Source organism: Pristiophorus japonicus, chromosome 6, assembly GCF_044704955.1.
Source record: "Pristiophorus japonicus isolate sPriJap1 chromosome 6, sPriJap1.hap1, whole genome shotgun sequence".
NCBI classification, from domain to species: Eukaryota; Metazoa; Chordata; class Chondrichthyes; family Pristiophoridae; genus Pristiophorus; species Pristiophorus japonicus.
Genome location: NC_091982.1, coordinates 125,508,486 through 125,533,283, shown reverse-complemented (window position 1 = coordinate 125,533,283; position 24,798 = coordinate 125,508,486). Strand labels below are relative to the sequence as shown.

At 50.0% G+C, this 24,798-nt stretch overlaps 1 protein-coding gene across 1 annotated transcript in view; it reads right to left on the bottom strand.

Moving 5' to 3' along the window:
- The window catches only part of glra4a (glycine receptor, alpha 4a), a 284,892-nt gene that overhangs the window by 218,642 nt on the left and 41,452 nt on the right, over positions 1–24,798 (bottom strand). The window contains exon 2 of the mRNA XM_070884005.1: positions 10,583–11,101. Coding sequence (XP_070740106.1) covers positions 10,583–11,101 — 519 coding nt within the window. The remainder of the gene's footprint in view (positions 1–10,582; positions 11,102–24,798) is intronic.

The following is a 24,798-nucleotide window of genomic DNA, read 5'->3' as shown; positions in this document are numbered from 1 at the left end:
GTCTACATGGATCCTCGACCACAGTTTGGATGGTCATGCCTCTCTGGGTGCATTGCTCAGCTGAGAGCAAGTGTTGCACTGGCGCACACATGACTCCAAATCTGAGTCGATGCCAGGCCACCACACGTGAAATCTGACTATGGCTCTTTCATCATTACGATGGGTGGTGTTAGGATGGTGCTTTTCTTGGGCAAGACCACGCGATTGCCCCACAAAAGACAGTCAGCCTGCATGGACAACTCAATTTGCACCTTGGAACTGCTTAATCGCTTCCTTCATCTCCACTGGAATACTGGACAAGCTCTCATGGAGAACACAGTTTTTTTACCAAGGGCAGTAACGGATCCTGGCTAGTCCAGATCCTGATCTGGCGGGCCTTAACGGGTGCTTTCTCATTCTCAAATGCCTCTATGACCATGAGCAAATCTGCTGGCTGTGCCATTTCCACCCCGGTGGTGGGCAGTGGTAGCCGACTGAGAGCATCCACGCAGTTCTCTGTGCCCGGTCGGTGGCGGATTACATAGTTGTATGCCAACAGCGTGAGCGCCCATCTTTGGATGCGGGCAGCGGCATTGCTATTAGAACATAAGAACATAAGAACATAAGAATTAGGAACAAGAGTAGGCCATCTAGCCCCTCGAGCCTGTTCCGCCATTCAAAAAGATCATGGCTGATCTGGCCGTGGACTCAGCTCTACTTACCCACCCGCTCCCCATAACCCTTAATTCCCTTATTGGTTAAAAATCTATCTATCTGTGATTTGAATACATTCAATGAGCTAGCCTCAACTGCTTCCTTGGGCAGAGAATTCCACAGATTCACAATCCTCTGGGAGAAGAAATTCCTTCTCAACTCGGTTTGAAATTGGCTCCCCCGTATTTTGAGGCTGTGCCCCCTAGTTCTAGTCTCCCCAACCAGTGGAAACAACCTCTCTGCCTCTATCTTGTCTATCCCTTTCATTATTTTAAATGTTTCCATAAGATCACCCCTCATCCTTCTGAACTCCAACGAGTAAAGACCCAGTCTACTCAATCTATCATCATAAGGTAACTCCCTCATCTCCGGAATCAGCCTAGTGAATCGTCTCTGTACCCCCTCTGTTGTAGAGAGTCGAAAGATATATATAGACTTAGGCATTAGGCACCTGCTGGATATTTAGAACTCACATAAGCTTAAGTGGCCACACATAAAATGTCTGCCTAGGCATGATGGGAAATCAGGTAGTCAAGCTGTGAACTGTTGAATGTTCAATGACCGAGCAATAACCCTGTGAGGCCCACTATAGGAATGCCTTGGATGCAGGATAAGAATAATGAGGAGAGAACCCATCTCCCATATTCAAGGCCATAAACCAATTAATTCCCCAGGAAGAAAGAGATAAGAGAACCCATCTCCTGTAAACAAGGTTAGAAACCAATTATTTCTCCAAGAAGAAAGAACTAGTGAGAGAACCTATATCAATCAGCCCAAGCTGACAAAAGACGAACACATGGTTCCTGAGACATAAGGGGAATTCTATTGGGTTAAAATAACCTATATGTAATCTATAATCATTGTGATTGGCTTGTGTCCAGCCGTGATGGGCTGTGTAGCTGTAGTAAACTGTTTTGTAACTGTTGTGAAACATATAAAGGTGCATGTAATCCTTTGTTCTGTGAAGAGAAACCTGGATACGGTCCTGAGTTTTTCCTTCCCGCTGAGCGTAATAAAAGCTGCTTCAGCATTGGAACCGACCCTGAGTGTTGAGTGATTCTTCTAAGAAAACACTAACGCTAACAATGGCGTAGTCGGCAGGATTTCCCGGAGTCGCTGGACGCCCTTGGAAAAAACCCGGGTGAGTATAAAAAACAATTTTTAAGTATAAAGGGTGCGGAAGGTGGAAGCTGGTTGATCGACATGAGGAGACGGTCTAATATCTCAAACGCCTAGCCTGAGCCTGAATTAAGAGGACTTTTGTCCCACGTGACGGCCAGGAACCAAGTAGGCGTAGGGAACACACTTAGACCGTGGGATCGTGATACCGAGAGACATCTTCCGGACCCAGTAGTGAAATTTGAAATACCCCGGGGTAGAACCAAGCGGTGTACAGCGGCTAACGGAATCCAAACCTGTGAACAGGGTCGGACCAACGGGCTGAGCGGTGGTAGGTTGTCGTTAAGGATACGTAGAGCACTGCGGGAATTGCTTAAACACGTTTTTAAGAATTGTATAAGTTTGTGTAACAGCAGAACTTGTGACCTGACAGTAGCCAAGAGACAGTTTACTACAAGTCGCGCTAGAAAGAAAGCGGACCTCTGAGAGTAGATTCCTAACGATACCAGTCCTACCCAGGAATGGCCATGAAAACAAGTAAACTCGAGTGGGGACCAGAAGGGTCGCTTACCCGCCACCTGGCGGAAAAACAAAAGAAGCTAATTGAAAAAATGATTAAAGCAGGGTGGAATCCTCAGGAATTAGTTATGTGAGGAATTATTTAGATAAAACTACGAATTCCCTGAAAGGTCATGGATCCAAAAATAGAGCCGGCCAAAACAAGAAGAGAGACTGTTGTAAATGTCTGATCGTTGAGTGAGAAGTGTCTGTGTGATTTTTGACTGCAGAATGAATTTTTTATGTTTTCATGTTCCGAAAGCCTGGTTGGAAGAGGAATGCAAGTGTCTGTTTATTTTAGAAACAGAGTGAAAGTCTTTTTTTAAACCCTTTGTAATGTTGTCCTGTATGTGGGAAGTTTTAAGACATTTAAGTTAGAAACGCAGGTGTGGATTTATTCGGATGATAAGTTACGGAGCTAGGAAAATAAACAAATAAAGAATAGGTTTGTTGAGCAAAATATTTATTTGACATGCTCACTTACTTGCCGAAAGAAAACATGCAATGATTGATTGGGTTGAAAGACATAAATTTAGTCTCGGAATGAGATAAAGAATGCTTTAAAAAAAAAAGAGCTTCTAAAAAAAAAAGTTTTAAATAAAGATTGAAATTACAACGTTTGAATTGGGATTTTGAGATATTCAGAGAAGGCACAGGAAATACTGAGGTGGATTTAAAAAAAAAAGAGAAAGATTAAATTAAATCTGATCAGGTCAAACTCCTGGGCAAGTGGCGAGCTATCTGCGAAGGTGTAAAAGGAACTTTTGGAAAATGTTAAAAAACAGCAAGCTTTAGTAACGACTTTGAAACTGGAGCATTTTGAGATAACGAAAGGCAGCACTCAAAAGCTGGACTCCATTCCAGTTATGGAGAAAAAGAAAAAGATAAAGACGCCACTTTGAAAGTAAACAAATGATTTTAAATTAACAACTTTATGGAGTTACGAACCCTCCATGTAAAATACAAAACCTAATTTGAAGAAAGAAAAAAAAAGATGTAACAGACTAAATGGAAAAAGACATAACTTACTAAATACTAGTTGATGTTTGCTGTGAAAAAGATATTGGTTTAATTAGAAGAGAAAAAAAAATTGGAATAAGTAAAAAAAAACACTCTACATGGATTCGAATTTTCAATTATGAAAAAGTTTCAATGCAGTTTGAAAAGATTTCCAAAATGTCCCGAACAGTCTAAACAAGCAGGAGGGTTTTGAAGATAACGAGGAGAAAGAGAGAAATAAAAAAAAAACAGAATTGAATTTCAGTAAACAAAATTGCTATTGTATGTGTGGTCTTGTTTTAAAACAATTAAAAAAAAAAAAAATTCTTTGGCAAGTACTTGAATTAGAAGTTAAGAAAACATTGGAGTTTACTCTAATGATTAATGCTGTTTTTAACGGATTCCTAATTTCGAAGCCAGTTTTGAAGGCACAAAGACTTTTTTTTCAGATGATTACGTGAAGTCACGTAATGACATCAGGTCTTCTTACAAACCTGGAAAGGAGTTAACCCTTTCCATTGACAGCCGTTTTATACTGAACATTATTAATTTGGATTTCTTAATAGAAAAAAAAGACTCACCTAACAGAGGAAACAAAAATAAAAACAGAACTAGCTTATGTAATAATACTTGCCTGATACAATAAAGAAATAGATACTCAATAAAACAAATTGAAGAGTTAAAAGCTAAGATAAACAGGCTGGAAGAGATAACGGGTCTCGACGGATAGTGCAGTGCGCAGCCATAGCACCATCACCTCTGGCAATAGAGCCAATGTACCCCACGGTGGGTAGGTGTAGTCCACAAACCCAACCTAACGGTAAAGCAGACAGCGATGTTTGGAGGAATAGCTTTGGCCTTGGTCATAATAGGAGTTTGGGTAATATTTAAGTGGGTAAAGACACAGGCGCACGCCCTACAGATTCAGCTCGAAATGGTTCGATTATAACCTTGTCCTTCTGATTTTGCAGGGTGACAGGGACACTCGTAGAGCAAAAAAAACTTAACCCCTGGTGACGACCAGGCCGTCTGTTTAAAATTACAGATAATACTTACCGGAATGGGAATACGAAAGGCGCTACTCGTAATATGGATAGCCCTGCGACATGCACGTACCCTGGGCAACACCGACGGACAGCAGAGCACGCTGGAAATAAACAACTATATGAACTATGGAGTCTTGTTTAATTTAACGGACGGAATGTGCATCCCAGCAGCCAAGGACTGGAGCAAGGACAGGACTTATTTTAATGCATGGTTACAAGTGAATCCTAATAAGAATAAGAGTATGTGTACAGTGCTCCACGGGTATAAGGAGCAGATGCATTAAACGGAGGGATGTCAAAGGGCCTGATGAATGTACTTTCGGCATAATTTGCGCGCCTCCGGGACAATCCCAGCAATCAGTCATCCGCAAGAAGGGAATGGGGCTGTGTGGGTATTACGAGGAGGCGGGGGCGGCTGCAATATAATTGTATGTATGTTTCTCAGCCCCTCCGACACCGCGCCCCATAAGAATCACTACATTGCCCGAAAAACTGCCTTGTCCCATAACTACTAAGGGACCAGAAAATGGGATTGCAATGTACAACGAAGGGGAATTATTGTATGATAATGTTAAACATGAAATTGTGCCTGTTCTGATCAATATTTCAGGCATCCAGATGCCGGAATATTGTACCGAACAGTCAAGGAAGAAGTACAATGTATTAAGTAAAGTCGTAATGCAGCAGGCTGCCGATGCCATGGGTGCCAGTAAGTTCCGGGGACAGGGGTTAGCACCCAGGGTGAAGAGGGAAATAGTAAATGATGTTGCTACCGTTTTCAATACAGGAACCTCCGTAGTGAACTCGATAGACATACAAGGGCTAAATGAGAGGGTGGAACAGCTTAAAGGGGTGATGAAGGGGTTATTGGAGAGGGTGGAGCAAAACCAGGAAGACCAGGCCAACCTAGGAAAGGAGGGTGCCGAAATCCAGTTGGATGGCATCTCAGTCCTGGAAGCTCACGCCAAAACCATTAATCACCTCATTGATAGAGAACAAGAAGATACAATAAAGCAAAGACAGGGGCAACTCTGTCATGCTTATGGTCTGTGGATGGTGGGACAGATCCGCCACAACCTCGACCAGATCCAACGCGGGGAAGTACCCGATTGGATAGACAGTTCACATTTGGCTCAGTTGGCGAACCAAAGGGGGACACTGGATAATTGTACTCTGAAGGGACTGACCCGAGTATACCCCGCAATTCCAGATTGCCAGATGGGTAGGACTACCGGGATAGGGATAGTCCTGTTGATCCCCATAGCAACGCCGGACTCAGGGCCGTTCCCCTTATACCAACTAGAGAATATCGGAGTAATACGGGAAAATGTCTCCATACGCTACTACCTAACCACCAACTCTGCCGTTCGTCGAAACAACATACTTACTGGGATTTCCCTAGCAGATTGCAAGCAAAGGGGGGAAATCACAGTATGCCCTCACCCGGTGGGCCAAGGGGAACTAGACGAGTGCGGGTTTAACCGAACCAACGGGTGTGTACTAGAAATAGTGCCCGCACACATGCACTTCGCGAGGGCAGGCTACGGAGGGAGGGGAAGATACTGCGTCTCTACTACTGAGCGTTCATACCAGTATAATGACCTGCAGTGCCCTATACCGCAGCCAAACTTTTGCTTTACACCACTACGACCTGTCGCGATCGGGCAAGCGCATATCACCCAGGTTAGGCGCCGGAAGTCCGAAGTTATTGAAGTAACTGATCAGTTCCATGATCATTTGCAGGATTATGACGAGCCAGAGCAGGTCCCTATCCCACATCTAACCGAAGTATTCCGGGAGTTGAGGCTCAGAGTGGGTCAATCTGTAAAACTCTATCACCAGCTACAAACTAAAATCAAAGAAGATACCGAGGTAGACTTACAAAGTCAGAGTTGGTGGAGAAAGGTCTGGGACTGGGGAATAAATGTGAACATCCACCCATGGATCCGAATTATTTCACACACACTGGTCGGAATACAATTAATCTTAGCAATAACATGGGGCGTGATGGCCTGCCAGGTATGCAGGCGCCACAAACGGCGGAAACGGACTAATCACCGTTCCCTGGATATTAAACAGGCCTGTTTGATAAGGGGACGGGAGGAGCTAGCCTTTGTTAATTTGATTTAAGCAACCGGAACTCCTGAAACCGCGTGACTGGCCAGCATGTTGAGGCAAGGAGTACCGGGCCGTGCACAAATATCAGATAAAGGCAGTATTTCGGTTAAAAGGGGACTAGGACTAGTCCCTTTACCGAAAGGGGGAATTGTTGTAGAGAGTCGAAAGATATATATAGACTTAGGCATTAGGCACCTGCTGGATATTTAGAACTCACATAAGCTTAAGTGGCCACACATAAAATGGCTGCCCAGGCATGATGGGAAATCAGGTAGTCAAGCTGTGAACTGTTGAATGTTCAATGACCGAGCAATAACCCTGTGAGGCCCACTATAGGAATGCCTTGGATGCAGGATAAGAATAATGAGGAGAGAACCCATCTCCCATATTCAAGGCCATAAACCAATTAATTCCCCAGGAAGAAAGAGATAAGAGAACCCATCTCCTGTAAACAAGGTTAGAAACCAATTATTTCTCCAAGAAGAAAGAACTAGTGAGAGAACCTATATCAATCAGCCAAAGCTGACAAAAGACGAACACATGGTTCCTGAGAAATAAGGGGAATTCTATTGGGTTAAAATAACCTATATGTAATCTATAATCATTGTGATTGGCTTGTGTCCAGCCGTGATGGGCTGTGTAGCTGTAGTAAACTGTTTTGTAACTGTTGTGAAACATATAAAGGTGCATGTAATCCTTTGTTCTGTGAAGAGAAACCTGGATATGGTCCTGAGTTTTTCCTTCCCGCTGAGCGTAATAAAAGCTGCTTCAGCATTGGAACCGACCCTGAGTGTTGAGTGATTCTTCTAAGAAAACACTAACGCTAACACCCTCCAAGTCTAGTATATCCTTCCTTAAGTAAGGTGACCTAAACTGCACGCAGTACTCCAGGTGCGGCCTCACCAATACCCTGTACAGTTGCAGCAGGACCTCCCTGCTTTTGTACTCCATCCCTCTCGCAATGAAGGCCAACATTCCATTCGCCTTCCTGATTACCTGCTGCACCTGCAAACTAACTTTTTGGGATTCATACACAAGGACCCCCAGGTCCCTCTGCACCCCAGCATGTTGTAATTTCTCCCCATTCAAATAATATTCCCTTTTACTGTTTTTTTTCCCAAGGTGGATGACCTCACATTTTCCGACATTGTATTCCATCTGCCAAACCTTAGCCCATTCGCTTAACCTATATAAATCTCTTTGCAGCCTCTCTGTCTCCTCTACACAACCCGCTTTCCCACTAATCTTTGTGTCATCTGCAAATTTTGTTACACTACACTCTGTCCCCTCTTCCAGGTCATCTATGTATATTGTAAACAGTTGTGGTCCCAGCGCCGATCCCTGTGGCACACCACTAACCACCGATTTCCAACCCAAAAAGGACCCATTTATCCCGACTCTCTGCTTTCTGTTAGCCAGCCAATCTCGATCCATGCTAATACATTTCCTCTGACTCCGCGTATCTTTATCTTCTGCAGTAACCTTTTGTGTGGCACCTTATCGAATGCCTTTTGGAAATCTAAATACACCACATCCATCGGTACATCTCTATCCACCATGCTCGTTATATCCTCAAAGAATTCCAGTAAATTAGTTAAACATGATTTCCCCTTCATGAATCCATGTTGCATCTGCTTGATTGCACTATTCCTATCTAGATGTCCCGCTATTTCTTCCTTAATGATAGCTTCAAGCATTTTCCCACTACAGATGTTAAATTAACCGGCCTATAGTTACCTGCCTTTTGTCTGCCCCCTTTTTGAAACAGAGGCGTTACATTAGCTGCTTTCCAATCCGCTGGTACTTCCCCAGAGTCCAGAGAATTTTGGTAGATTATAACGAATGCATCTGCTATAACTTCCGCCATCTCTTTTAATATCCTGGGATGCATTTCATCAGGGCCAGGGGACTTGTCTACCTTGAGTCCCATTAGCCTGTCCAGCACTACCTCCCGAGTGACAGTGATTGTCTCAAGGTCCTCACTTCCCACATTCCTGTGACCAACAATTTTTGGCATGGTTTTTGTGTCTTCCACTGTGAAGACCGAAGCAAAATAATTGTTTAAGGTCTCAGCCATTTCCACATTTCCCATTATTAAATCCCCCTTCTCATCTTCTAAGGGACCAACATTTACTTTAGTCACTCTCTTCCATTTTATATATTGTAAAAGCTTTTACTATCTGTTTTTATGTTTTGCGCAAGTTTACTTTTGTAATCTATCTTTCCTTTCTTTATTGCTTTCTTAGTCATTCTTTGCTGTCATTTAAAATTTTCCCAATCTTCTAGTTTCCCACTAACCTTGGCCACCTTATATGCATTGGTTTTTAATTTGATACTCTCCTTTATTTCCTTGGTTATCCACGGCTGGTTATCCCTTCTCTTACCGCCCTTCTTTTTCACTGGAATATATTTTTGTTGAGCACTATGAAAGAGCTCCTTAAAAGTCCTCCACTGTTCCTCAGTTGTGCCACCGTTTAGTCTGTGTTCCCAGTCTACTTTAGCCAACTCTGCCCTCATCCCACTTAGTCCCCTTTGTTTAAGCATCGTACGCTCGTTTGAGACACTACTTCCTCACCCTCAATCTGTATTACAAATTCAACCATACTGTGATCACTCATTCCGAGAGGATCTTTTACTCGGAGATCGTTTATTATTTCTGTCTCATTGCACAGGACCAGATCTAAGATAGCTTGCTCCCTTGTAGGTTCTGTAACATACTGTTCTAAGAAACAATCCCGAATGCATTCTATGAATTCCTCCTCCAGGCTACCCCGTGCGATTTGATTTGACCAATCGATATGTAGGTTAAAATCCCCCATGATTACTGCCATTCCTTTTTCACATGCCTCTATTATTCCCTTAATTATTGTCCGCCCCACCGTGAAGTTATTATTTGGGGGCCTATAAACTACGCCCACCAGTGACTTTTTCCCCTTACTATCTCTAATCTCCACCCACAATGATTCAACATTTTGTTTATTAGAGCCAATATCATCTCTCACAACTGCCCTGATATCATCCTTTATTAACAGAGCTACCCCACCTCCTTTCCCTTCTTGTCTATCCTTCCGAATTGTCAGATACCTCTGTATGTTTAATTCCCAGTCTTGGCCACCCTGCAACCACATTTCTGTAGTGGCCACCAAATCATACCCATTTGTAATAATTTGTGCCGTCAACTCATTTACTTTATTTCGAATGCTGCGTGCGTTTAGGTAAAGTGTTTTAATACTAGTTTTTAAACCATGATTTTTAGTTTTGACCCCTCCTGCAGCCCCTTTTTATTCATACATATTGTCCCTTCCTATCACCTTGTGGTTTACACTTACCCCAGTGCTACTCTGCTCTGTTGCATCCAGCCTTTTGTATTCTTTCTTGGGGGTCCTGTTCATCTGCGCTCTCACCCACTCTAACTAGCTCAGAGCCCTCCTGGGTTCCGAATACAACGCGCATTGAGGCGCCAAGCTTTCAGGCTTGCCTTTTTATTACACCTTGACCCTTTAGAATTTTGCTGTACAGTGGCCCTTTTTGTTTCTTGCCTTGGGTTTCTCTGCCCTCCACTTTTACTCATCTCCTTTCTGTCTTTTGCTTCTGCCTCCATTTTGTTTCCCTCTGTCTCCCTGCATTGGTTCCCATCCCCCTGCCATATCCCTTTGCTCTCCGAGAATAGTGATATGAGTGGCTTGTGGTCAGTTTCAAGCTCGAACTTGAGGCCAAATAAGTACTGGTGCATGCCAGAGCCTCTTTTTCAACCATGCTGTAGGCCCTTTCGGCCTTGGACAAATTCCTGGATGCATACACAACCGGTTGCAAAGTCCCCGATTCGTTAGCCTGTTGAAACACACACCTGACCCCGTATGACGACGCATCTCAAGCTAACACTAATTGTTTACATGGGTTATACAGGACAAGCAGTTTGTTAGAACACAAGAAGTTTCTGACTTTCTTAAAGGCAGCCTCTTGTGAATTCCCCCATACCCAGTTGTCTCCCTTGCACAGTAGCGCATCTACGGGTTCTAGCAGGGTGCTTAACCCAGGTAGGAAATTACCGAATTATTAAGGAGTCCCAGGAACGACTGCAGCTCCGTCATGTTCTGTGGTCGCTGCGCGTTCTTGATGGGCTCCATATTGGCATCAGTGGGTCTGATGCCGTCTACAGCGATTCTCCTTCCTAAGAATTCGACGTCCTGTGCCAGGAAAACGCACTTCAAGCATTTCAACCTGAGCCACACGCTGTCCAACCGACTAAGCACCTCCTCCAAATTATGCAAGTGCTCCTTGGTGACCCAACCTGTAACCAATATGTCGTCCTGGAAGACCACTGTGCAAGGAACCAACTTTAGCAGTCTCTCCATGATCCGCTGGAAGATTGCTGTGCCCGACCGAATCCTGGATGGGCACCGGTTGTAGATAAACAGACCTTTGTGCTTGTCGATACAGGTGAGGCCTTTCGAAGATTCCTCCAGCTCCTGCGTCATGTAGGCCGAGGTCAGGTCCAGCTTGGTGATTGTCTTCCCTGCAGCCAGGGTCGCAAATAGATCGTCTGCCTTGGGTAGCGGGTACTGGTCCTGCAGCGAAAAATGGTTAATCGTTACTTTATAGTCCCCGCAAATTCTAACTGTGCCGCCCTCCTTGAGTACCAGAACAATCGGACTAGCCCAGTTGTTGAATTCCACCGGCATGATGATGCCTTTGCATTGCAGCCTGTCCAGCTCAATTTCCACTTTTTCACGCATCATCTATGGTACCGCCCATGCCTTGTGGTGGATGGGTCGCGTACCGGGAACCAAATGGATCTGCACTTTTGCCCCCAAGAAGCTGTCATTGCCTGGCTCGAATAACGATGGGAACTTGCTTAGAACCTGGGTGCATGAGGCATCGTCGACAGATGAAAGTGCTCGGATGTCGTCCCAGTTCCAGCGAATTTTCCCCAGCCAGCTTCTGCCAAACAACGTGGGGCCATCCCCTGGTACAATCCACAGCGGGAGTTCATGTACTGCTCCATCATAGGAGACTTTGACTTCAGCACTGCCAATTACAGGGATTAGTTCCTTGGTGTAAGTCCTTAGTTTAGTGTGAATGGGGCTGAGTTTGGGCCTATGTGCCTTCTTTCCCCACAACTTTTCGAAGGCCTTTTTACTCATTACGTACTGACTTTCCCCTGTGTCCAGCTCCATTGATACTGGAATGCCGTTCAGTTCAACTTTCAACATAATAGGTGGGTATTTCTTCATTGACGTGTGTACCCCCTACACTTCTGCCTCCTCAGTATGAGTTTCCAATTCAGTCTGATCCACTGTGGATCAATTTTCCTCTGCAACATGGTGGTTTGCAGGGTTTGCAGGGTTTGCAGTCGCCTGCACATTCGTTGGAGGTGTCCCATTGTTCTGCAACCATTGCACGCACAGTGCTTAAAGCGGCATTGGTGGGGCCGATGATCACCTCCGCAGCGCCAACAGGGTGTTAACTGCCTCGCATTAACAGATGATGGCGGACTCTGGGTCAATTGAGGTCGGGCCACAGCAGCCGGCGTATACGTTCTGCCCTGTACATTTCTGTTCAAAACCGATGTTACTTTATGCACAGTACTGGCCGAAACTTCTTTGTTCTGCGAAATCTGCTTGGTGTTGTCACTGGTGGACATAAATGCCTGAGCTATCGTTATGGCTTTACTCAGGTTTGGAGTTTCTACAGTCAACAGTTTGCAAAGGATTGTCCGATGCCCAGTACGAAAAAGTCTCTGAGCATTTGTTCTAGGAATCCCTCAAACTCACAATGTCCTGCGAGGTGCCTTAGTTCGGTGACGTAGCTCTCCACTTCCTGGCCCTCCGATCGTTGACACGTGTAGAACCGGTATCTCGCCATCAAAACGCTTCCCTTAGGATTTAGGTGGTACCGGACCAGCATACACAATTCTTCGTAGGATTTCTCTGTTGGTTTTGCCGGGGCCAGGAGATTCTTCATTAGGCCATAGGTTGTTGTCCCACAGACAGTTAGGAGGATCGCCCTTCGTTTGGTCGTGTTCTCGGCCCCTTCTAATTCATTGGCCACAAAATATTGATCGAGTCTCTCCACGAAGGCCTCCCAATCGTCCCCTTCTGAGAACTTCTCCAGGATGCCGACTGTTCTTTGCATTTTTACGCAGTTGTTCGTTACCTCGTCGCCAATTGTTACACTCATAATAAATGGTTAGACTGAGAACTGTGTGTAATGAGCAAGTGTGACCATAGCTCCTTTATTACAATTCCTGAGTGCAGGTACCTCGTGGGTGGCCTGCTTATATACTGTGCTCCCAAGGGATGCTGGGATCCTTTGGTACTCCAATGGGTGGGCCCTCCGGTGGTCAGGTGTGATTCAGGTTACAAGGGGTTGAATACATAACACCTCCCATCTGGACTGGGAGACTTTTCTACTTTGAGGTTGCCAACCTTTTCCATCCTCTTTATTAATGTTTATCCTATCCAGTGTCGCTACGGCCTCCTCCATTACTGCTACATTGGTGGCATCACCTTCTCTAGATGCAAAGTGCTCATTTAGTACCTCAGCCACAGCCTCTGCCTCCACGTGCAGGTCTCCTGTTAGGTCTGTATTCGGCCTCACCCCTCCTTTCACTGCCCTTTTACTATTTATGTGTATATTAAAAATGTAATTCCCCACAAGCGGACCCAGCACTGCTTCCTTCCTAGTTGGGCTGGAAACACACTGATCGAGAAAGTCCACTTGTACACATCAGGAATTCCTCCCCTCTCTGCCCTTTACACTGTTACTATCCCAGTCCATATTAAGATAGTTGAAGTCCCCCATTATCACTACACTGCAGCTCTTGCAACTTTTTCTGAAATTTGCCTTCACATTTGCTCCCATCTCATTCCCATTATTTGGTGGCCTATAGTACACACCCAGTAGCGTAATAACTCCTTTATTCCTTAATTGTGATCAAATTGATTCTGTCTTCAACTACATAAGAACATAAGAAATACGATCAGGAGGAGACCATATGGCCCCTCGAGCCTGCTCTGCCATTCAATAAGATCATGACTGATCTGATCTGATCATGGACTCAGCTCCATTTCCCTGCCCGCTCCCCATAACCCTTTATCCCCTTATCGGTTAAGAAACTGCCTATTTCTGTCTTAAATTTAATCAATATCCCAGCTTCCACAGCTCTCGGAGGCAGCGAATTCCACAGATTTACAACCTTCTGAGAGAAGAAATTTCTCCTCATCTCTGTTTTAAATGGGCCGCCCCTTATTCTAAGATCATGCCCTCTAGTTCTCGTCTCCCCTATCTCTGCATCCACCTCGTGAAGCCCCATCCTAATCTTATACGTTACGATAAGATCACTTCTCATTCTTCTGAATTCCAATGAGTAGACGCCCAACCTACTCAACCTTTCCTCATAAGTCAACGCCCTCATCCCCAGAATCAACCTAGTGAACCTTCTCTGAACTGCCTCCAAAGCAAGTATATCCTTTCGTAAATATGGAAACCAAAACTGCACGCAGTATTCCAGGTGTGGCCTCACCTATACCCTGTATAGCTGTAGCAAGGCTTCCCTGCTTTTATACTCAACCCCCATTGCAATAAAGGCCAAGATTCCATTGGCCTTCCTGATTACTTGCTGTACCTGCATACTATCCTTCTGTGTTTCATGCACAAAGTACCCCCAGGTCTCACTGTACTGCGGCACTTTGTAATCTTTCTCCATTTAAATAAGAACTTGCTCTTTGATTTTTTTTCTGCCAAAGTGCATGACCTCACATTTTCCAACATTATACTCCATCTGCCAAATTTTTGCCCATTCACTTAGCCTGTCTATGTCCTTTTGCAGATTTTGTGCGTACATCATCCCTCTCCAGTGCTATAATAGTTTATTTGATCAATACTGCCATCTCTTCCTCTCTTTCCTCCCCTACCTTTCCTGAATACCTTCAGGCTAGGAATATTAAGTCCCCAATTCTCCCCTTCTTTCAGCCAGGTCTCTGATATCAGAGTCATGATTTCCACGGCTTATTTGACTCTCTCTGCGCATGAGCATTTTATCCGGCTGCGCATTCATAGTGCCAATCGATGCGACGGCTGTGGCAGGCACCGGCACGCCTTCCTCAGCCCCAAACAGAGATGGTCAGGGGATTGGGGGTGGGTGGGGAGGGAGAGGAGAGGGTCAGGGGGTGGGAGAGGGGGTCGAGTGGGGGAGGAGGAGAGAGGATCGGGGGGGGAGGAGAGGGGGTCGAGGGCGGGAGGAGAGGGGATCGGGTGGGGAGGAGAGGGAGTCGAGGGGGGGGAGGAGGAGAGGGGATTGGGGGGGTGGAGAGGGGGTCGAGGGGAAAGGAGGAGATGGGATCGGGGGTGGGGGAGAGGAGATGGGTATCAAAGTAGGGAGAGAGCGGTGGTTACGGAACTGGGAAGAGTGGAGAGGAGATCGAGAGTGGGGGAGAGGAGAGAGGGAAGGAGGGCGGAGAGGGGATCGAAGATAGAGAGAGGAACTTGTTGGGGGAGAAGAGGTCAGGAACTTGTTGGGGGGAGAGAGGTCAGGAACTTGTTGGGCGGGGAGAGAGGTCAGGAACTTGTTTGGGGGGAAGAGGTCAGGAACTTGTTGGGGGGAGAGGTCAGGAACTTGTTGGTGGGGGGAGAGATCAGGAACTTGTTGGGGGGAGAGGTCAGGAACTTGTTAGGCGGGGAGAGAGGTCAGGAACTTGCTTGGGGGGGGGAGGTCAGGTACCTGTTGGGGGGTGGAGAGGTCAGGAACTTGTTGGGGGGGGGGGAGTGGTCAGGTACTTGTTGGGGGGGGAGAGGTCAGGAACTTGTTGGGGGGGGAGAGGTCAGGAACTTGTTGGGGGGAAAGGTCAGGAACTTGTTGGGGGGAGAGGTCAGGAATTGTTAGGCGGGAGAGAGGTCAGGAACTTGCTTGGGGGGGGAGGTCAGGTACTTGTTGGGGGGAGAGAGGTCAGGAACTTGTTGGGGGTGGAGTGGTCAGGTACTTGTTGGGGGGGAGAGGTCAGGAATTTGTTGGGGGGGAGAGGTCAAGAACTTGTTGGCGATAGAGGTCAGGAACTTGTTGGGGCAGAGGTCAGGAACTTGTTGGTGGGGGGAGAGATCAGGAACTTGTTGGGGGGAGAGGTCAGGAACTTGTTGGCGGGGGAGAGGTCAGGAACTTGTTAGGGGGGAGAGGTCAGGAACTTGTTGGGGGGAGAGGTCAAGAACTTGTTGGGGGAGAGGTCAGGAACTTGTTGCGGGGGAGAGGTCAGGAACTTGTTGGGGGGAGAGGTCAGGAACTTGTTGGGGGAGAGAGGTCAGGAACTTGTTGGGGCAGAGGTCAGGTACTTTTTGGGGGGGGAGAGGTCAGGAACTTGTTGGAGGGGGGGTGAGGTCAGGAACTTGATGGGGGGAGAGGTCAGGAACTTGTTAGGTGGGGGAGAGGTCAGGAACTTGTTGGGGGAGAGGTCAGGAACTTGTTGGCGGGGGAGAGGTCAGGAACTTGTTAGCGGGGAGAGGTCAAGAACTTGTTGGGGGGGAGAGGTCAGGAACTTGTTGCGGGGGAGAGGTCAGGAACCTGTTGGGGGGAGAGGTCAGGAACTTGTTGGCGGAGAGAGGTCAGGAACTTGTTGGGGGGGGGGAGAGGTCAGGAACTTGTTGGGGGGGGAGAGGTCAGGAACTTGTTAGGGGGGAGAGGTCAGGAACTTGTTGTGGGGGGGAGAGGTCAGGAACTTGTTGGTGGGGGGTGAGGTCAGGAACTTGATGGGGGGAGAGGTCAGGAACTTGTTAGGGGGGGAGAGGTCAGGAACTTGTTGGGGGAGAGGTCAGGAACTTGTTGGGGGAGAGGTCAGGAACTTGTTGGGGGGAGAGGTCAGGAACTTGTTGGGGGGAGAGGTCGAGAACTTGTTGTGGGGGGAGATGTCAGGAACTTGTTGGGGGAGAGGTCAGGAACTTGTTGGGGGGGGGAGAGGTCAGGAACTTGTTGGAGAGGGGAGACTTCAGGAACTTGTTGGGTGGAGAGGTCAGGAACTTGTTGGGGGGAGAGGTTCAGGAACTTGTTGGGGGAGAGGTCAGGAACTTGTTGGTGGGGGGAGAGGTCAGGAACTGGTTGCGGGGGAGAGGTCAGGAACTTGTTGGGGGAGAGGTCAGGAACTTGTTGGGGCAGAGGTCAGGAACTTGTTGGGGGGTGAGAGGTCAGGAACTTGTTGGGGGGAGAGGTCAGGAACCTATTGCGGGGGGAGAGGTCAGGAACTTTTTGGGGGAGTGGTCAGGTACTTGTTGGGGGGGGAGAGGTCAGGGACTTGTTGGGGGGGGGAGAGGTCAGGAAATTGTTCGTGGGGTGAGAGGTCAGGAATTTGATGGGGCAGAGGTCAGGAACTTGTTGCGGGGAGAGGTGAGGAACTTATTGGGGGGAGAGGTCAGGAACTTGTTGAGGGGAGAGGTCAGGAACTTGCTTGGGGGGGGAGGTCAGGTACTTGTTGGGGGGGGAGAGGTCAGGAACTTGTTGGGGGGGGAGTGGTCAGGTACTTGTTGGGGGGGGGAGAGGTCAGGAACTTGTTGGGGGGGAGAGGTCAAGAACTTGTTGGCGATAGAGGTCAGGAACTTGTTGGGGGGAGAGGTCAGGAACTTGTTGGTGGGGGAGAGGTCAGGAACTTGTTAGGGGGGAGAGGTCAGGAACTTGTTGGGGGGAGAGGTCAGGAACTTGTTGGCGGGGGAGAGGTCAGGAACTTGTTAGGGGGGAGAGGTCAGGAACTTGTTGGGGGGAGAGGTCAAGAACTTGTTGGGGAGAGGTCAGGAACTTGTTGCGGGGGAGAGGTCAGGAACTTGTTGGGGGGAGAGGTCAGGAACTTGTTGGGGGACAGAGGTCAGGAACTTGTTGGGGAGAGAGGTCAGGAACTTGTTGGGGGGGGAGAGGTCAGGAACTTGTTAGGGGGGAAAGGTCAGGAACTTGTTGTGGGGGGGAGAGGTCAGGAACTTTCTGGTGGGGGGTGAGGTCAGGAACTTGTTGGGGGGAGAGGTCAGGAACTTGTTAGGGGGGGGAGAGGTCAGGAACTTGTTGGGGGAGAGGTCAGGAACTTGTTGGCGGGGAGAGGTCAAGAACTTGTTGGGGGAGAGGTCAGGAACTTGTTGGCGGGGAGAGGTCAAGAACTTGTTGGGGGGAGAGGTCAGCAACTTGTTGGGGGAGAGGTCAGGAACTTGTTGCGGGGGGAGAGGTCAGGAACTTGTTAGCGGGGAGAGGCCAGGAGCTTGTTGGGGGGAGAGGTCAGGAACTTGTTGGGGGGAGAGGTCAGGAACTTGTTGGGGGGGGAGAGGTCAGGAACTTGTTGGGGGGAAAGGTCAGGAACTTGTTGGGGGGAGAGGTCAGGAACTTGTTAAGCGGGGAGAGAGGTCAGGAACTTGCTTGGGGGGGGAGGTCAGGTACTTCTTTGGGGGTGGAGAGGTCAGGAACTTGTTGGGGGGGAGTGGTCACGTACTTGTTGGGGGGGGGAAGGTCATGAACTTGTTGGGGGGGGAGAGGTCAGAAACTTGTTGGGGGGCAGAGGTCAGGAACTTGTTGGCGATAGAGGTCAGGAACTTGTTGGTGGGAGAGGTCAGGAACTTGTTGGGGGGTGAGGTCAGGAACTTGTTGGGGGGAGAGATCAGGAACTTGTTGGGGGGTGAGGTCAGGAACTTGTTGGGGGAGAGGTCAGGAACTTGTTGGGGGGAGAGGTCAGGAACTTGTTGGGGGGAGAGGTCAGGAACTTGTTGGGGGGAGAGGTCAGGAACTTGTTGGGGAGAGAGGTCAGGAACTTGTTGGGGGGGAGAGGTCAGGAACTTGTTAGGGGGGAGAGGTCAGGAACTTGTTGTGGGGGGGAGAGGTCAGGAACTTGTTGGGGGGTGGTGAGGTCAGGAACATGTTGGGGGAGAGGTCAGGAACTTGTTAGGGTGTGGAAAGGTCAGGAACTTGTTGGGGGAGAGGTCAGGAACTTGTTGGCGGGGGAGAGGTCAGGAACTTGTTAGGGGGAGAGGTCAGGAACTTGTTGCAGAGGGGGGAGAGGTCAGGAACTTGTTAGGGGGGAGAGGTCAGGTACTTGTTGGGGGGAGAGGTCAAGAACTTGTTGGGGGAGAGGTCAGGAACTTGTTGCGGGGGAGAGGTCAGGAACTTGTTGGGGGGAGAGGTCAGGAACTTGTTGGAGGAGAGAGGTCAGGAACTTGTTGGGGGGGGAGAGGTCAGGAACTTGTTGGGGGGGGAGAGGTCAGGAACTTGTTAGGGGGGAAAGGTCAGGAACTTGTTGTGGTGGGGCGAGGTCAGGAACTTGCTGGTGGGGGGTGAGGTCAGGAACTTGTTGGGGGGAGAGGTCAGGAACTTGTTAGGGGGGGGAGAGGTCAGGAACTTGTTGGGGGTGAGGTCAGGAAATTGTTGGCGGGGAGAGGTCAAGAACTTGTTGGGGGGACAGGTCAGGAAATTGTTGGGGGGTGAGGTCAGGAACTTGTTGGGGGAGAGATCAGGAACTTGTTGGGGGGTGAGGTCAGGAACTTGTTGGGGGAGAGGTCAGGAACTTGTTGGGGGGGGAGGTCAGGAACTTGTTGGGGGGAGAGGTCAGGAACTTGTTGGGGGGAGAGGTCAGGAACTTGTTGGGGAGAGAGGTCAGGAACTTGTTGGGGGGGAGAGGTCAGGAACTTGTTAGGGGGGAGAGGTCAGGAACCTGTTGGGGGGGGAGAGGTCAGGAACTTGTTAGGGGGGAGGGGTCAGGAACTTGTTGTGGGGGGGAGAGGTCAGGAACTTGTTGTGGGGTGGTGAGGTCAGGAACATGTTGGGGAAGAGGTCAGGAACTTGTTATGGGGCGGAGAGGTCAGGAACTTGTTGGGGGAGAGGTCAGGAACTTGTTGGCGGGGGAGAGGTCAGGAACTGGTTAGGGGGAGAGGTCAGGAACTTGTTGCAGAGGGGGGAGAGGTCAGGAACTTGTTAGGGGGGAGAGGTCAGGAACTTGTTGGGGGGAGAGGTCAAGAACTTGTTGGGGGAGAGGTCAGGAACTTGTTGCGGGGGAGAGGTCAGGAACTTGTTGGGGGGAGAGGTCAGGAACTTGTTGGGGGAGAGAGGTCAGGAACTTGTTGGGGGGGGGAGAGGTCAGGAACTTGTTGGGGGGGGAGAGGTTAGGAACTTGTTAGGGGGGAAAGGTCAGGAACTTGTTGTGGCGGGGAGAGGTCAGGAACTTGCTGGTGGGGGGTGAGGTCAGGAACTTGTTGGGGGGAGAGGTCAGGAACTTGTTAGGGGGGGGAGAGGTCAGGAACTTGTTGGGGGAGAGGTCAGGAAATTGTTGGCGGGGAGAGGTCAAGAACTTGTTGGGGGGAGAGGTCAGGAACTTGTTGGGGGGTGAGGTCAGGAACTTGTTGGGGGAGAGGTCAGGAACTTGTTGGGGGGAGAGGTCAGGAACTTGTTGGGGGAGAGGTCAGGAACTTGTTGGGGGAAGAGGTCAGGAACTTGTTGGGGGAGAGGTCAGGAACTTGTTGGGGAGAGAGGTCAGGAACTTGTTGGGGGGGGAGAGGTCAGGAACTTGTTAGGGGGGAGAGGTCAGGAACTTGTTGTGGGGCGGGAGAGGTCATGAACTTGTTGGGGGAGAGGTCAGGAACTTGTTGGGGATGGAGAGGTCAGGAACTTGTTGGGGGGTGAGGTCAGGAACTTGTTGGGGAGGAGAGGTCAGGAACTTGTTGGGGCAGAGGTCAGGTACTTTTTGCGGGGGGAGAGGTCAGGAACTTGTTGTGGGGGGGAGAGGTCAGGAAGTTGTTGGAGTGGGGGGTGACTTCAGGAACTTGATGGGGGGAGAGGTCAGGAACTTGTTAGGTGGGGGAGAGGTCAGGAACTTGTTGGGGGAGAGGTCAGGAACTTGTTGGCGGGGGAGAGGTCAGGAACTTGTTAGGGGGGAGAGGTCAAGAACTTGTTGGGGGGGAGAGGTCAGGAACTTAGGGGGGGAGAGGTCAGGAACTTGTTGGGGGGGAGAGGTCAGGAACTTGTTGGGGGGAGAGGTCGAGAACTTGTTGTGGGGGGAGAGGTCAGGAACTTGTTGGGGGGAGAGGTTCAGGAACTTGTTGGGGGAGAGGTCAGGAACTTGTTGGTGGGGGGAGAGGTCAGGAACTTGTTGCGGGGGAGAGGTCAGGAACTTGTTGGGGGAGAGGTCAGGAACTTGTTGGGGCAGAGGTCAGGAACTTGTTGGGGGGGCAGAGGTCAGGAACTTTTTGGGGGGGAGAGGTCAGGAACCTATTGCGGGGGGAGAGGTCAGGAACTTTTTGGGGGAGTGGTCAGGTACTTGTTGGCGGGGGGGAGAGTTCAGGGACTTGTTGGGGGGGGGAGAGGTCAGGAAATTGTTCGTGGGGTGAGAGGTCAGGAATTTGATGGGGCAGAGGTCAGGAACTTGTTGCGGGGAGAGGTGAGGAACTTATTGGGGGGAGAGGTCAGGAACTTGTTGAGGGGAGAGGTCAGGAACATGTTGGGGGAGAGGTCAGGAACTTGTTAGGGGAGGTGAGGTCACAAACTCGTTGGGGTGAGAGGTCAGGAACTTGTTAGAGGGGTAGAGGTCAGGAACTTGTTAAGGGAGGAGGTCAGGAAATTGTTGGGTGGGAGGGGAGAGGTCAGGAACTTTTTGGGGTGAGAGGTCAGGAACTTGTTCGGGGGAGAGGTCAGGAATTTGTTGCGGGGAGAGGTCAGGCACTTTTTGGGGGGGAGAGGTCAGGAACTTGTTGAGGCAGCGGTCAGGTACTTTTTGGGGGTTTCAGGTCAGGAAATTGTTGTGGTGGGAGAGGTCAGGAACTTATTGGCGATAGAGGTCAGGAACTTGTTGGGGGGAGAGGTCAGGAACTTGTTGGGGGTGAGGTCAGGAACTTGTTGCGGGGAGAGTTCAGGAACTTGTTGGGGGGAGAGGTCAGGAACTTGTTGGAGGGGGAGAGGTCAGGAACTTGTTGGGGGAGAGGTCAGCTACTTGTTAAGGGGGGAGAGGTCAGAGACTTGTTGGGGGAGAGGTCAGGAACTTGTTGGAGGGGGAGAGGTCAGGAACCTGTTGGGGTAAGAGAGGTCAGGAACTTGTTGTGGGGGGAGAGGTCAGGAACCTGATGGGGGTGGAGAGGTCAGGAATTTGTTGGGGGAGAGAGGTCAGGAACTTGTTGGGGGGGGAGAGGTCAGGAACTTGTTGTGGGGGGAGAGGTCAGGAACTTGTTAGGGGGGAGAGGTCAGGAACTTGTTGTGGGGGGGAGAGGTCAGGAACTTGTTGGTGGGGGGTGAGGTCAGGAACTTGTTGGGGGGAGAGGTCAGGAACTTTTAGGGGGGGAGAGGACAGGAACTTGTTGGAGGAGAGGTCAGGAACTTGTTGGGGGAGAGGTCAGGAAACTTGTTGGGGGGAGAGATCAGGAACTTGTTGGGAGGAGAGGTCAAGAACTTGTTGTGGGGGGAGATGTCAGGAACTTGTTGGGGGAGAGGTCAGGAATTTGTTGGGGGGGGGGGAAGAGGTCAGGAACTTGTTGGAGGGGGGAGACTTCAGGAACTTGTTGGGGGGAGAGGTCAGGAACTTGTTAGGCGGGGAGAGAGATCAGGAACTTGCTTGGGGGGGAGGTCAGGTCCCTGTTGTGGGGTGGAGAGGTCAGGAACTTGTTGGGGGGGGAGTGGTCAGGTACTTGTTGCGGGGGGGGAGAGGTCAGGAACTTGTTCGGGGGGGAGAGGTCAGGAACTTGTTGGGGGGAAAGTTCAGGAACTTGTTGGGGGGAGAGGTCAGGAATTGTTAGGCGGGAGAGAGGTCAGGAACTTGCTTGGGGGGGGAGGTCAGGTACTTGTTGGGGGGGGAGAGGTCAGGAACTTGTTGGGGGGGGAGTGGTCAGGTACTTGTTGGGGGGGGGGGAGAGGTCAGGAACTTGTTGGGGGGGAGAGGTCAGGAACTTGTTGGGGGGGTGAGGTCAAGAACTTGTTGGCGATAGAGGTCAGGAACTTGTTGCGGGGAGAGGTCAGGAACTTGTTGGTGGGGGGAGAGATCAGGAACTTGTTGGGGGGAGAGGTCAAGAACTTGTTGGGGGAGAGGTCAGGAACTTGTTGCGGGGGAGAGGTCAGGAACTTGCTTGGGGTGAGTGGTCAGGTACTTGTTGGGGGGGGGAGAGGTCAGGAACTTGTTGGGGGGGAGAGGTCAGAAACTTGTTGGGGGGCAGAGGTCAGGAACTTGTTGCTGATAGAGGTCAGGAACTTGTTGGGGGCAGAGGTCAGGAACTTGTTGGGGGGAGAGGTCAGGAACTTGTTGGGGGGAGAGGTCAGGAACTTGTTGGTGGAGAGGTAAGGAACTTGTTGGGGAGAGATGTCAGGAACTTGTTGGGGGGTAGAGGTCAGGAACTTGTTAGGGGGGAGAGGTCAGGAACTTGTTGGGGGGGGAGAGGTTAGGAACTTGTTGGGGGGAGAGGTCAGGAACTTGTTGGGGAGGAGAGGTCAGGAACTTGTTGGGGCGGAGGTCAGGTACTTTTTGGGGGGGCAGAGGTCAGGAACTTGTTGTAGGGGGGAGAGGTCAGGAACTTGTTGGAGGGGGGGGTGAGGTCAGGAACTTGATGGGGGGAGAGGTCAGGAACTTGTTAGGTGGGGGAGAGGTCAGGAACTTGTTGGGGGAGAGGTCAGGAACTTGTTGGCGGGGGAGAGGTCAGGAACTTGTTAGGGGGGAGAGGTCAGGAACTTGTTGGGGGGAGAGGTCAAGAACTTGTTGGGGGGGAGAGGTCAGAAACTTGTTGGGGGGGAGAGGTCAGGAACTTGTTGGGGGGAGAGGTCAGGAACTTGTTGGGGGAGAGAGGTCAGGAACTTGTTGGGGGGGGAGAGGTCAGGAACTTGTTGGGGGGGGAGAGGTCAGGAACTTGTTAGGGGCGAGAGGTCAGGAACTTGTTGCGGGGGGGAGAGGTCAGGAACTTGTTGGTGGGGGGTTAGGTCAGGAACTTTTTGGGGGGAGAGGTCAGGAACTTGTTAGGGGGGGAGAGGTCAGGAACTTGTTGGGGGAGAGGTCAGGAACTTGTTGGTGGGGAGAGGTCAGGAACCTATTGCGGGGGGAGAGGTCAGGAACTTTTTGGGGGAGTGGTCAGGTACTTGTTGGGGGGGGGAGAGTTCAGGGACTTGTTGGGGGGGAGAGGTCAGGAAATTGTTCGTGGGGTGAGAGGTCAGGAATTTGATGGGGCAGAGGTCAGGAACTTGTTGCGGGGAGAGGTGAGGAACTTATTGGGGGGAGAGGTCAGGAACTTGTTGAGGGGAGAGGTCAGGAACATGTTGGGGGAGAGGTCAGGAACTTGTTAGGGGAGGTGAGGTCAGGAACTCGTTGGGGTGAGAGGTCAGGAACTTGTTCGAGGGGTAGAGGTCAGGAACCTGTTAAGGGAGGAGGTCAGGAACTTGTTGGGTGGGGGGGGAGAGGTCAGGAACTTGTAGGGGTGAGAGGTCAGGAACTTGTTCGGGGGAGAGGTCAGGAACTTGTTGCGGGGAGAGGTCAGGCACTTTTTGGGGGGGAGAGGTCAGGAACTTGTTGGGGCAGCGGTCAGGTACTTTTTGGGGGTTTCAGGTCAGGAAATTGTTGTGGTGGGAGAGGTCAGGAACTTGTTGGCGATAGAGGTCAGGAACTTGTTGGGGGGAGAGGTCAGGAACTTGTTGGGGGTGAGGTCAGGAACTTGTTGGGGGAGAGGTCAGGAACTTGTTGGGGGGAGAGGTCAGGAACTTGTTGGAGGGGGAGAGGTCAGGAACTTGTTGGGGGAGAGGTCAGCTACTTGTTAAGGGGGGAGAGGTCAGAGACTTGTTGGGGGAGAGGTCAGGAACTTGTTGGAGGGGGAGAGGTCAGGAACTTGTTGGGGTAAGAGAGGTCAGGAACTTGTTGTGGGGGGAGAGGTCAGGAACCTGTTGGGGGTGGAGAGGTCAGGAACTTGTTGGGGGAGAGAGGTCAGGAACTTGTTGGGGGTGGAGAGGTCAGGAACTTGTTGTGGGGGGAGAGGTCAGGAACTTGTTAGGGGGAGAGGTCAGGAACTTGTTGTGGGGGGGAGAGGTCAGGAACTTGTTGGTGGTGGGTGAGGTCAGGAACTTGTTGGGGGGAGAGGTCAGGAACTCGTTAGGGGGGAGAGGTCAGGAACTTGTTGGGGGAGAGGTCAGGAACTTGTTGGGGGAGAGGTCAGGAACTTGTTGGGGGTAGAGGTCAGGAACTTGTTGGGGGGAGAGGTCAAGAACTTGTTGTGGGGGGAGATGTCAGGAACTTGTTGGGGGAGAGGTCAGGAACTTGTTGGGGGGCGGGAGAGGTCAGGAACTTGTTGGAGGGGGGGAGACTTC